We start from the raw sequence: 14,118 nt of genomic DNA on the forward strand, positions 1-14,118 counted from the left end.
TACAGGCCAGAGCAAAAATGAGTGTTTGGATTGTGAGTTTATTTGTTAAGATCAAAGCATATTTATGTGTTAAAATGGCCTAGTCAAAGTCCAGACCAGAATCCAATTGACAATCTGGGGTAAGGCTTTAAACAAAATAAATTCTCAGACATTTTCCACCCAATTTTACTGAACTTCAGCTGTTTGGCAAAAAGATTCAATCTCTAAATGTGCAATGTATTAATTCAGATTTTATTTATATATATAAAAAAATATTAAAACTGTGCCTCCAAACATTTCAGTTCACAGCTACACACTACTCTGTGCTTGTGTTGGCTGATTCTAATGATTCTGAGTAAATTATTTTAAGGTTTGTGGTTGTAACATGACAACAAGTGAAACATTCATGGCTGTGAATACTTCTGCAAGGCACTACACGTTTGAACCCCAGATAATTTTTCACTGAACAAAGGATCAGTGGGATGCGACCAGACCTGCCTGGATTGATTGTCCACCAGTCAGCCACAGGGGCCCGAGGAGAGAGGTCTGCAGCCGGCCTGTCGCCGTCTTTTGCCTGTTTGCCAGACATTAGGTGGGATGATGCTGAAATCTCTTTGAAAGTCTTTAAAGATAAACAACTTTTCGGCATTGGATGAGATGAAAACAAATAACTGACAAGAGGAGGATTCAAGAGGAAAAAGCAAAATGAAGACTTTGGCAAAAGTGCAAGGGAAGACTGAGGGAGCTGTGAACGTGAGTCTTTGGTCCATGGCATTGATTTTTCTCATGTTTAAAGGTAGTTAAAGTAACGGCTGAGCCGCTCTCAGTGATCAGTAAGCCTGCCCAAATGCAACATTTCTTTAAGATCTAATCGAGGAACACATTTCATTACATAAATATACCAGAAAGTAAAAATGTTTTGAAACATTTAGAGTGTTGTCATGTTACAACCAGAGACAGGGTTCTCTCCTAGATCAGTTCAAAAAAACAGCTATGAATACACTGAGTGTAGTCAACTAAAACATGTTGCTGGTTGGTCTTTATATTTATTTATTTATTTATTTATTTATTTATTTATTTATGTATTTTTAAATGATTCAGATTTCAATTTGATTTTTACAAATAAATACATTTTGTTATTTTAACTAATGTGAATGGGTGAAGCCCTTTACCGTTTAGCATTCACACAAAGACTCAAAACTGTTTCAGAATGAATTCATCAAAATGAAAGAAGATTGAAATAAAAACAATTGTTTTTTTTTCTTTGCAAGATTAAACCGTTCTCAGAGATAAAAAAAAAGAGGTATTGTTTGTTATCTGTGCTCTTTGGCTTGAGGGGTTGATGTTGTGCAGTTTTTGTTTGTTTTTTGCCCCTGAGGGAAATTCCACAGATGAGATAAGAGACAACAAGGGGTGGAGAAAGGTGAAACAGTAACACAGACACATCATCACCCTTTTCTTTTCCACTTAAGCCTACGTACACCTGGATCTATTATACTTAATCCCGTGTTACCTCTTCTGTAAAGTCACATCTTCTTTCTTTAGTCTTCCAGACCTGCTCACTCAGTTTTTGCTTGTCAAAATTTCAGAAACCAGCCGGGAGCGCGTGCCATCGGATGAGGACTGTCAGGACGTCGGGACTCATCTCCAGTGTGCCAGGGCGTCCATCATGGCTGCAGGATGTCAAGGTACAACAGAAAGGTACCAGGCCTTGCAAGGATATTAATAACCTCTGAACTTTAAAACCACAAACCACCTTGTGCTTAATTGGTTTTATGTAACAGAACAACACAAAGTCATGCATAATTATAAAGCACAGCAAACAGGATCTTGGTTCACAAGTAATAATCTCCAAAACAGCTCAAGTTGATTCAGACTAGACGTTTTATATTTCTGAGCATCAATTAATTCAATCCTTGCCTATAGACTCTCAACAGGATTTAAATCTGGATTTTGATTGCATCAATCTAACCTTCAGTTCACTGCATTTAGCTCCATCCATCCTCCCATCAACTCTGAGCAGCTTCCCTGCCTCTGCTGAAGAACGGCATTGGCTCAGCATGATGCAGCCGCCGCCGTGTGTCACTGTTGGGAAGGCGTGTTCAGGGCGACGTGCAGTGCTAATGTTAACAAACGAGGTTCTCTATGGAGAACAAACATTTTGGTATCAGCTGAGTGAAATACCTTCATCCACACATTTACTGTGCCATTGGGTTAGCAACTGGGACTTCATACAGCTTTTGTTTTTTTAAATGATGGGTTTCTACTTCTCACTCTTTCATAAAAGGCAGTTTTATGGAGGGCACAACTAACGATCCATCCACAGGTTCTCCCACCTGAGCTATGGATCTCTGCAGCTGCCCCGAAGTTTCCACAGGCCTCTTGGCTGCTTCTATGATTGATTAATGCTCTTCTTACCTGACCTGTCAGCTCAGGTGGTCGGCCGTGTCTCGGTGGGTTTGCAGTTCAGTCATACTCTTCCTGTTTTCAGATGATGGATGGAGCAGCGTTCTGTGAGACGTTCAGAGCTGGGGGTATTGTTTTATAACCTACTTCCTGCTGGGTTCCTTGGTTTTCTCCTTATGTCGTTTGTTCATTAATGTTCTCTTATAAACCTCTGAGACTTTCACAGAACAGCTGGATTTCAGCTGAGATTCAATACGCTACAGTTTGTGATCGTAACATGACAAAATGCAAAACACTTCTTCAAGTTACACTGCAACCATGTTCCTGTTATAAAATAATAAAAAAACTGGCTTTAAGAGTTGTGGCCAAGTCGGTTGGGGGTCTTCAGATGATATCCTGGCTACAGCAGCCTGTTTGTGTAATGAACACATTATTTGTGCACAAGTGTGTTCATTATGTCTCTCCTTAATGAATGTGTTTGTGATTTTTATGCGCAGTAAAAGTCTGAATTTAAAGTCTCTGTTGGTTTGTTGGTCAGAAGCTCGAGGGTTAAGGAGCAACAGCCTGCTTTCTGCGGGCCTGCACCTCTTCCGTCCCCCTTGAAGGGGAGCTGTGCTCACATCAGTCGTGTTTGCTGAAAGGTGCTCCGCACAAGAAAACAGCGTGGACAGAAGCAATGCAATCTCATGTTACACTGTCCCTGATGATTAATTACAGACATTTAAAGCTTGGGTTTGCTCACATTAGCAGGCATGCAAACGCAATAATCCTGCACCGTGGGGGGATCTGTGTGGTTAAGCAGGACCATCATGTCGGCGGAGTTTGTTGAAAGACGCTCTGATGTTTGCATGTGGCTGTGATCTGTCTGTCTGAGCACGGGACCGTGTGTTTATATATGCAGGCAGAAGCAGGAGCTTTTACTTTGTTCTTTGCAGACTTTTTTTCCATGTTTAGGTGTGTTTGAGCTTGTGCACAAATGTGTTTAAATCTGCTCCCGCTTGTGGCGAGTTTAAACAGCTGTGCTCAGAACAACAAAGCTGGATCTTGGCTTCCAGATGAGACTTTCCTGCTTCAGTCCTGCCTGCTCAGAGTCGTCTCTGTGGGTCCTTACAGCACTTTGGTTTCCTGAAACAACAGTGGCGGTTCTTGATATGAGCGCCATGACTCTCCACCCTGGGCGGCATGGTCTTCTGGGTGGACGACCCTCAGAGGGCCAGATTCCTGTTGCTTGCTTGCATGTCCCGTTGTTGGAGATGCTGTGATCCAGTCTAAGCACGGTGGGCGGGTAATGATGCTGAAGTTGGCATTTGATTCTTAGTGTGTGATTAAGTGCTAATTAAAAGGGATATTCTGCTGTTTTTAAAGGAAACTAGACTGTATTTATTCAGCTATGGTTTCAACTTTATGAGCAGTTTAGATGTTTTTGTGATTGTGAACAAAAATGAAAACCGCCATAAAAAGTCTTGAGGTGGACTAAATTGCTCAACACTATTTATGTAATGCTAAAGTTGGCTTTATTGCCGCCACCAGAGTTAGAGTCATGTTTGCTTTGTGACTGCTGCTGCTACTTCTCAGGCTTGCTGTCAGTGGGCATCAGCAGAATTCAGAAAACTGAACTTAATACATGGTTAGCATCACAAATGGCTCTTATATTGTTCTTTTACTTACTTTTGTTACTATTTGCCCCATTTGCGTTGGTGTTGTGTTTGTACATCTGCAGCTGGTTGTATTTTGGTGTGTTTGGCTTGCAGTGTTGTACATCATGTGCGAGAGGACTGCACGTGTTTTTGTTTTGAGCTTGCTGAACGGTCGAGGAGGAAATGGGCAAATGGCAGAGAGCGTGCATCTGAACGGATAGCCTACAATCACGCTGGTGGCGCTGAGTAAAAGAGTGGAGCTTTAAACCAAAAGCAGTCAGCGCGCTTCAACTGAGCAGATATAAAGTCTGTCAGTTCACCATATTAGTGTTGCTTGATACGAAGCAAACGCTTGAGATACTGAATTCATGTTTTGTTGCCTGACAACCTGGAAATAAGATGAATTGGTTGAGAGTTTGCTCCATTTAATTTACAGAAAAGGACTAGAAGTCTAAAGATGTATTGCTTTAGTTTATTGTGAAGCAAACAACAAATTTTAGTAATTAGACATGTGTATTTGTGGGTATTCTTTTTTTAGAATTGCAAAATACAGGGTGCCTTTTTCCCTCTCATTTTGATCTGAAAAAAAAAAAAGAATCAAGATGACTGAAACATTTATTCAGAGTTCAGCTCTGTGCGAGGTGGCCTTTTTTTTTTTTTTTTCACCATGGCCTTCAACTAAACCTGTATCAAATTACAATCACAACCATCGATGCACTTTACTGGATTTCCATGTGCTAGACTGACACAAAATAATGCACATTTTTCATGGGGAAGTGGAAGGATTTGATGCATAAAATCACTTTTGACAAATAATCTAAAAAAGTGTGCCATGCATTGGTAATTTGTTCGTCTGAGTCAATATTTTCTAGAACCACTTTTTTTTCTGGAATTACATCTGCAAGTTTTGGGCTACCCTTCTTAGCTTTGCATATTTACACAGTATACTTTACCCATTGTTCATTATGAAACAATTTAGGCTCAAAACAGTTTCATAGGATATTTACATGAGCAAACATGTACACATCTGGTCTCATGTCCTCATAAAAGGATTCAGTTCTGGAATATGCTTGGCTAATCAAATGTGCTCAGTGAGCCGTTCTGTTCTCGCTCAGCCAGGCTGTTTATTTAGGATCGTTCTCCTGCTGGAAGGTGAATCTCCATTCTATCCATTCCAAGCATTTTATAACCTTCAGATCTTCTTCCACCACCACCCTGCATTAAGTTTTAGCCACCTTCCCATCATCTCTGACCTGCCTCTCAATCCCTGCTGGGAAAAAAGTATCCCTGCAGCGTGATGTTGCCACTGCCATGTTTCACCATGGGACATGTGTGTTCAGGGGGACGTGCGCAGTTAGTTTTCTACAACACATAGTGTTTCGGATGTAGGCCAGATTCTTCCATCTCATAAAGATTATAGGGTGCACAAGTAATTATCTTCTGTTTCATGACCTAACTCTGCTTTAAACTTCTCCACAACTTGCCCAGAGTGATATATATGCCACTGAACTTGACACCTGAGCTGTCTGCAGTGTTCCTTGGTCCTCATTTATTTTTATTTATTTATCCTTTATTTAACCAGGTAATACCCATTGAGATTAAAAATCTCTTTTGCAAGGGAGACCTGGATGCTGTCTGGATGCTGTCAGCATCATGATGCTGTTTGTTCACCAATGCCCTCCAAATAATCTCTGATGCATTCACAGAACAGCTGGAGTTATACTGAGATAAAATAACATAATTAGTGATTAACATTGAAAGAACTGGATTTGTGCAAAAGTAAAAGAACTAAATACTACGATTATTATTTGCTGTACAGGGGTGCTGTTGGTAGTGTTTTGCAGTAGGACTTACACAAAAGGTCCAGGGTTCAAATCTCGCCCTCAGGTCTTTCTGCATGGATTTGCGTGGTCTCCGTCTGCATGCCTGGGTCCTCTCTGGGTATCCCAGCTTCCTCCCAGAGTCTGAAAACGTGACTAATACTGTGTGCATGACTGCTTGTCTTCTGTCCATGTGATGAGCTGGTGACCTGTGTAGGTTGCCTGGCCTCTTGCCCAATGATTACTGGAATTGGTCATAACTACCAGTTAGATAGACTTTGCAGCCAAATTAGAAACTATATTTCCCCATTTTGTCTGTCACACAAAATCCACGTAAAACACATGCATGTTTGTGGAAAGGTTTAAGGTGTGTGAAGACTATTTCTAGAAACTGCAAAAGTATATTGTAAATGCACAAAAGTAGGGTTTTCTGCAGATTTTAAAGACAGTTTTTATCTCTCTCTTTTTTAAAATGCTTCTCTGGTTCAAAACATTTATTTCTGGGTAATGCAAATCATGACCCTTAAAGCACTAAGGATCCATCATCAGGCTTTTTGCTGCAGCTAAGACAGTAAAATACAGAAAATAAAGTTAAAGTCTATATTATACCCTGAAGGATTGAATCTTCCACAGGAAAAAGATTAATTGTCGGCCCTTCCTGCTGAGAACTGTGTCTGAACCTTGTGGTCCCGTTTCCTGTCCTATTGAACTTCCGGATATTTGTTCTCCTGCTCTGTCTGAATCACCTCTTCCCTGAAGGAAAGACAAAATGTTCTCTCAAAGATGAATGAAATCACTACCATAATCAAGACAGCAGAGTACATTTCATTAAAACACTGTGTGCTGAAATCTGGTCACAACACAAACATGCAAACCATGTCAATGGGAATTCACAGCATTGTTATGATGAGCACATGTATTTGCTTTCACTGGAAAAGTTTAACAGCAAAACTGTTTCACATTTGGAGGGAGGTAAGAGCGGCACAAGCTGGGGCCAGGAAGTTACAGTCCAACACTTACGGGGCTTTTTTCTGTCTCCATCAGCTGGGTTCACTGTTAGTTTTGCCAGATTTTGGCAGGAAGTGGAAACATTTTGAATGAGCTGCAGCTGCCTGACTGATTTTTATTCCTTTCTCAGAGATCAGTATACAGTAGATATCAGTACAGAAATCTCTCATTATTATAAATGACAGCATGCATGAATCCACGTCCATCCGTGTCCATGTTTGATTGGGCTCTCTTTACTGTGGCATTTTAGAGGTGGTGGTAAGCTGATTGGAGTCTGGGTCCACGATGACACCTAGTGTTTTTGTGAGCTCTGCAGTAAGGCAACGCAAAGCAAAGCAAGTTTGTGTAGAACCATTTATAAAAGGGGTCATCAGATAAGTTTCTACTGGAAGAACAAAAGGGCAGAAATAAAGTAATTTTAAAAAAAAGAGTCTAGTTCAGTGCTAATTTCTAACATTGCATTTTTGGAACCAAAAATAATCACATCTGTCTTTTCCATTTTATAATCTGCAGGACAACTCCTAGTTGTGTACTCCATAAATTTGAGCTTTACAGACGAGTGGCAAGTTCAAATATGGTTGAAAGAAACCTCGAACAAGTCCTGTTTGCGGTTTGCCACAAGCCGTGCTTTTTATGTATATTTATCGAGCTCTTTAAATATACTTTTGTGTTTTTATGTATATCCTAAATGTTATTTACCTGTACAGTGCTTTGTGAGTTTGCGTCTGTGAAAGGCACTTCATAAACACACCTTACTTACTTACAGCAAACATGTGGGAGGAGGAGCTCTGGTCAGGTCAGACCAAAATGCTATACTTTCTGGTATAAATCAAAAAACACCACAGTGGCTGACCCCCACACTGTGAAACACGGTGGTGGCAGCATCATGCTGTGGGGATGTTTTTCTCCAGCAGGGACAGAAAACCAGGTCAGAGTTGGTGGGAAAATAGATGGAGGTAAATACAGAAATATAACCCAGCTAGAGGCTGTAAAAAGACTTGAGACGAAAGCAGGACGACGACTCTAAACATACAGCCAGAGCTACTAGCATGTGCTGGAACAGCCAGGTCGAAGTCCAGACCTAAATCAGAAACTTTAATATCGATGTTCACAGACTCTTTCCGTCTAATCTGACTGAACTTGAGCTCAGGTAGAATATTTCTGTTTCTAGATGTACAAAACTAGTAGAGAAATTCCTGCAGCAATGAATACAACAAAACGTGCTTCTCCAACTTGGGTCAAGGAGGCTGAATGCACAAACATTATTTGTTTAGAATAATTTATAATAATGACTAATATTACTAAATAGCAATTTAATAATCATTAATGTGAGTATAAAAAAGAATGTGCCATAGCCAGAGAGGGAAGGGTGTCAAGAAGGGCTCATTAAGCTGACAGGAATATTAAGGGAGGGGACTGAACTGAGAGGAGGGACTTGGAAACAGATGCTGGCAAAGCAATGCAGCTTGTGTCTGTCTCCCATCACGGCTCCTCCTCTTTCCTGCCTCTGTATCGCTCCCTCACTTACCCTCGGCCTCACTTATAATCTGTCCCACCAAACAGAGGGGATTCTGATCCAAAGTCATTTGTTGCCATACCATGGCAGGAGACTGTCATTCCTCTATCGGCGTTTTTCCACCCCCCGTCAGATTTGGAATATGACTGCAAAGCTCGCTGCACACTTTCCCTCCCATCTTCCTAGGGGATTACCGCAGGAATAGTGTGTCTGTGGGCTTGTGACTGTGTCTGCTTCTGATGGTTTCAAGTGGAGCAGCGCGAGCGGATCACCATGAGAGGGGGTCACCACCAGCGAGGCTGTGGGTGTCAGCATCTGTTCAGGAAACTTGTCAGTAAATGCGGCTGCTGCTTAGTCAGAAGTAGAGGTATGTACCGTCTGCTCATCAGTCAGACCTTTGCTGGATGGGATTTTCCAAGCTGGAGCTGAAAGTTTGAGGAACTTCAATGATCTTTGGGATTCTACAACAATGGGTCAGACAGTGGATAATTTCATTTATTCGTTGACTTTACAGATGTGTTCAAGTGTAGTTGCCGCTGGTGGTCTGAAAAGAGATTTGTTAGAGTAACAATGAGTCCAATCCATTCCCTATCACATTTAACTTGCTGGTTCTGATATCAAGAGGTCTAATTTTATGAAGTTAGCAGCACAGTTTGTGGGACGGCAGTTTCAGGCTTCACAGAACAATTTCGCTTTACATTGAGCCTCAGAAAAATGGGAGAGGTCAAAGCTAATCGTGGCTCTCCACTCCATCAACTTGATCTGAATTTACATTAATTTGACATCATGGGGGAGGAGAAAAGCTGCAGAAATGTCTGCCTGCTTAGTCCTGATTCTCTAAACTTTCAGATGTTTGTGAACAAACTGAGTGGGAAAACATACAAATTACATCGGATGTACAGGAGAACTAGTTCTTGTTACTGGAAATATCTAAAACCCTGTTGTTTTAGTTATTTAAAGTGAGGAATCTCAGATTTTTCTTGAGAAAAAGTGCAATAAAAATGTCTTTGTTCAAAGCTTGGATCTTTTAGTATGCTTAAACCATAATATAATGTTGGTATTCATTTTACTTGTTTTTATACAATTTTGGTCAAAAGGGCAAAGAAAAAAAAAAGTAACCAGCAAAACATAAAATATTACGTATGAAGGGCACACTAAAATGTTTGAGGTGAAGTTTTTAGAGCCTTGTAAGTCCATAAATTATAACAATACAGATTTTGTTGCATTGTTATTTTTGAAGTCAGATTTATATAAAAAATAAACTCAGACTTTGGACCCTGAGAATCTGAATGCGTTCCTGCAAAACGATTGCTCTAAGCGATGAATTCTCTATGTTTTCAAATCTTTATTTTTCAAATGTATGAACTTATTTTGGAATCAGAGGGTTAGGGTTAGGTAGCTAGTCACAAAACATAAACACAAATAAAACATTATGCTTTGTAAGCTGGTTGCATGAATTCTGAAACCCAGGGTTTTGTCACAAGATGTTTTCAAAGTTGTGATGATTCACCAGACCTTAACTGCAGCTGCTTTCAATTGATTTGGGTTATTTTTAACTTTAGATTCGTTTTGACAAAGACAATTTTGATAAACCTTTCTGAGATCATGTCAGTGATTCGTCCATCGCATTATAATGGTCTTTTTTTATGTTTACTCGTTCTGCGGCACCGTGTAATCTTTTTTTTTCATGCAATTGGTGCAAGCAGATGTCATCATTATTTCTGTTTTTGTCCGAACCCATCCAGCTGTTACACTCTGAGTTCCTTCAGTCACACTTTTTCCAAGAAATTTATGGATGTCCTGCTGCTTTTCTCTGGTCTACCCGGTACATGCTGATAGTTTAGTCTATCTGCCCCAACCTCTCCAGCTTTTCTAGATTTTTTGTGCTGTTGTTATTGTTTTTTTCTGACTCCTGTCTTCTGGAGGTTTACAAGCGATTTGCACTTTGCAGCTTGGCTTGCTCCATCTGCCGATTGCATAATAACATGTCAACCTCCTGGAGAGAGCCCTTCCATTGTTATGAAGTTGCAAAGTGGTTTTCCCTCGAATTTAGATCTCCTTTTCTTTACTGGAAGAGCGTCCACATAGGGGGAAAAAAACACACTGTGGTAACTGTAGCCTTTATTTGTTGTGTAAAAGAAGGTCATTTGAAGCATCTGAGCCTCTAAAAACAAGCCTACATATAATAAAAGCTGTGATTCCAGAATCCTTCCTCCCATCTGTACCCAAAATAACCCTTAACTCTTAAGCTGCTGTTTCCCTGAATCACTCTTAAGTCTAACTTATTACTTAAAGCTAGTGTGAGTTTGATTTTGAAAGCCAGAACAAATACATATCCTGTAAAATGACACGAGAATATTAACAATAGCCCGGTAAATTCTCTAATATGTAGATGTAAGCTAACATTGTATTTCAAGGACAAACTAAATAAATGACCCCGTTGATATTTAGGATGGTGAAAAGCTCTGAACAATAGTTTGTAAATCAACCGTATAACGTGTATAACTCTGTTTTGTAGGAGATCAGTGTGTACATCAGGACTAATACTTTCAGAAATCATACACCGTTGTAATGACAGTGCCTTACACAGTTGCTAACCTCTGTATTTTAAATTGTATTATAAACCAAAAGTTGTTAGCTGCATGGCTTGAGGTAAACTTTGACTCAAACTACTAATGAGCTACTTTTACAACTCTACTACAACTTATTCACGAAAAGGGCAGATATTTAGAGTTCATCACCATGATTTGTCCTGTCAGCAGATTCTCCTATCTGAGCTGTGAATCTCTGCAGCTCCTCCAGAGTTAGCGCTAGCTACTTCGCTGGTTAATCGCTCCCTCTGACCAGCCTGTGCGTTGAGGCTGGACTTACACGTCTCGGCGTTGGTGCCACCCTCTTTCCGGTTTCAGATGATGGACTGAACTGTGCTCTTCAGGCAGTTGGTGTGACTGGGTTTTATTTTGCCCTATCAGAGCAAAGTGGAGCGAATATAAACTGAACGTAACGCTTTTCAGGTTTTTATAAGGGAAAACAATGATTAACTTTACTTCCACTCAACAATGATGTGCTACTTTAAACTGAATCGGTCTCCTAGTCAGATCTGCTTATTTTATTACATCCTGAGTCAAGCTCAACTCTAAAGCATGCTGTGATGATGCCAGAGCCCAGAGAGCGCCGCCTAACCACGAAGAGATCTGGCTAACTCCACTGTTGCCATCAAGAGTAATGAGAAACACTAAACAGGTCCTTTTTGCAAACATGAAAGAACAGAAAGCAGCCCTGTGCAACACTGAAAGAACGCAAAAATTACATTTGTATATGAAAGCAAATTTGTACATTGAGCAGACAAAGTTGGGACAATTGTAGTTAGACAAGGAAACTCAGTTTTCATTCACACTGTTTAGCTAAACCTGGTGGAGGTCGAGCAGAAGCAGACAGAATGTCTTTGCTTTCACATCTGGATTACAGAGTTTCTAAATATCCCCCTGATCACTAAATCATGGAAACATGGGAGACAGTGAGTCATTGTCTAACCCACCCCCCCCCCCCCCCCCCCCTCCCCCCCCCCTGCTGCCGAAAAAATGTGGGTTTAAAGACCCCCAACACACTCTCATTGTAACAGTTAATGTGACACATTGCAGAAAAGTTAGGTAGAGAAATCTCATGTTATTTCAGATGGTGAAAAAATGCCACAGCATTAAGCAAAAACTCTTAAACCCTCAAAGGGATATTTTGTACACTGTATGTTTACTTTTATCTTATTAAACGGCCTTTCTGAATGCTACTCTGTGCAGAAAGTGATTTATGAAATGCTTTAATGCTCCCTAGTCAGAGCACATGCGGCTGAAAACAGGCACACGCGTAGACAATCGTCTTCCTCCCGCGCCGATCCTTAAATCCTCTGTTGTTCCAGTTGTTCAGGGGAGAGATTACGGCGCAGCGCCTCTCTGAGCCGCACCGCCGCGATAGACCATGCCAGCACACATGTGAGATGTGAAAATGAAAATGGCCTCGTGTTGACATGTCTCACTTTGTCACCTCTGTCCCCCTGGGTTTAACAGACCGTCTGTGGCGCTTTGCTCTGGCGATAACATGTTTTGTAGGTCTTTTGATGAGTTTGCTGCGGGTTTTGGAAGAGAACAATCCTAGTCAACAATGTTTCCCCCCCCAAACGTATGTGTATGTCACTTCTTCGAAACAGCTCTCATATACAGTTCTCTGGAGCTCTCTGGTCTCATTCCACAAAATATTTCCCTCTTTTCCAGTCATCTGAGATTGTTCAATGAGTTGTTCAGTGGCAAATCATACTGTTCCCATTAATGAAAAAATAAAAACTGAGAAACCCCTCCAGATGCAGAGTGGTTGGACCCCTGTTTAAAAGCCCTGCCTGCAGTTTCCCTGAATTACCACACATCATCAGTTTTGGCTCAGGAACTTCCAGGTCTGATTCACCAAGCCCACCAGTAAAAGTGAAGTCAATACTACCAGTATGTGATGGAGTAAATATAGCTACGCAGATCCACTCTAATTAAATGGCATCACACTTGTCAAGTTAAATATCTCACACTTTTGTGATGGGTGATGATGAGTTTTGCTGCTATATCACATTACAGGCAGATCCCCATTTAAACTTGATTTGCATCAAAAGTGGAAATGCTAAGACTGACACGTTTAAAAGTCTGCATTTAGCTAAGTTAGCTTAGCTTACTGAGGTACAGAGAGGATACTACAATGTGGATGATTGACAGCTACTAATTTAATGCTGCTTTATCTTACTAGTTTTCAGATGCTGATTAAGCTAATTATGTCTGTTTGAGCACCTTAGCTGAAGTCCAGCTTGACAGAATATGTGGCAACAGATTGCATTTCCCTGGCAAAAATATTCATACCCCTTAAATGTTTTCACACTTCTTACCCCCAAACATTGTCAATATATTTTAGGGATTTGTTTTTGACCAACACAAAGTAATGCAAAATTGTGCGGTGGAAGGGAAATGAAACTGGCTTTTCAAATCTTTTTTTTTACAAAATCTGAGAAGTGTGGTGTTAGTATTCAAACCCCCAATTACATTGTTGTTCTGTAGTAACAAACAACAGAAGAAATAGAAAAAACAACAAGTAATAATAAAGTAAAATCAATATACAATAAATTAATGCAGTTCAGTTTGATTAAGTATAATAACCAATGAGGGCAAATTAGCTTTAAAAGCTACCAAGGTACCACAGCTGCTCCTAGTTCAATCAACCAGTCCACAATGAAAAGCAAAAGTAAAATAAAACACCATTCTAATAAAACAAGGTTTCAAAAATAATTTGTCAAATTAGACATCTTTAACAATTTGGACAATTGATAAATAGTGTTACCAAGTTCCCAAGTTGATGGTTATATGGTGTGGTCTAACAAGATGGCGGCAAAAAGCTTTAATGGACTGACAATTTAACTTCAGGTTTAAAAAAAAAAGTCCAAAAAACAGCAAACCGTGACCCACAAAATATGATAATAGTAAGTAGACTTGACAACACTGATTGGAATTAGCTTTAGCATTAGCAGCTGAGATAATGGAGAAAATGCAGCACTGTTATGAGGACTAAGCAGACATTTTTTTTGTGTTCGTGAAATAACATGCAAGGAAGACACAGTCACAATGGAATAAGTTCATGTTGCAGGAGTAAAGTGACTCTTTACCAGTCATCAACCTGACAAAACAAATCTGTAGCATCAGGCGCAGTGGCCTTTTTTGTACTGAAGCAG

The 14,118-nt window shown here is 40.3% G+C and overlaps 1 protein-coding gene across 4 annotated transcripts in view; it reads left to right on the forward strand.

The window, feature by feature from the left end:
* The first annotated feature begins 512 nt into the window (after positions 1-512).
* arhgef25b (Rho guanine nucleotide exchange factor (GEF) 25b) overlaps positions 513-14,118 on the forward strand; it is a 40,863-nt gene continuing 27,257 nt past the window's right edge. The window contains exons 1-2 of one of the 4 annotated variants that reach the window (XM_036124749.1): positions 513-732; positions 1,569-1,680. In XM_036124749.1, the coding sequence (XP_035980642.1) occupies positions 685-732; positions 1,569-1,680 (160 nt within the window). In that variant the 5' untranslated portion in view covers positions 513-684. Of the gene's footprint in view, positions 733-1,568; positions 1,681-8,370; positions 8,734-8,753; positions 8,840-14,118 lie in introns of those variants that run through there. The other 3 variants (XM_036124751.1, XM_036124750.1, XM_036124752.1) reach the window with 3 other exon arrangements.

This window comes from Fundulus heteroclitus, chromosome 20 (genome assembly GCF_011125445.2).
Source record: "Fundulus heteroclitus isolate FHET01 chromosome 20, MU-UCD_Fhet_4.1, whole genome shotgun sequence".
In the NCBI taxonomy this organism is placed as follows: domain Eukaryota; kingdom Metazoa; phylum Chordata; class Actinopteri; order Cyprinodontiformes; family Fundulidae; genus Fundulus; species Fundulus heteroclitus.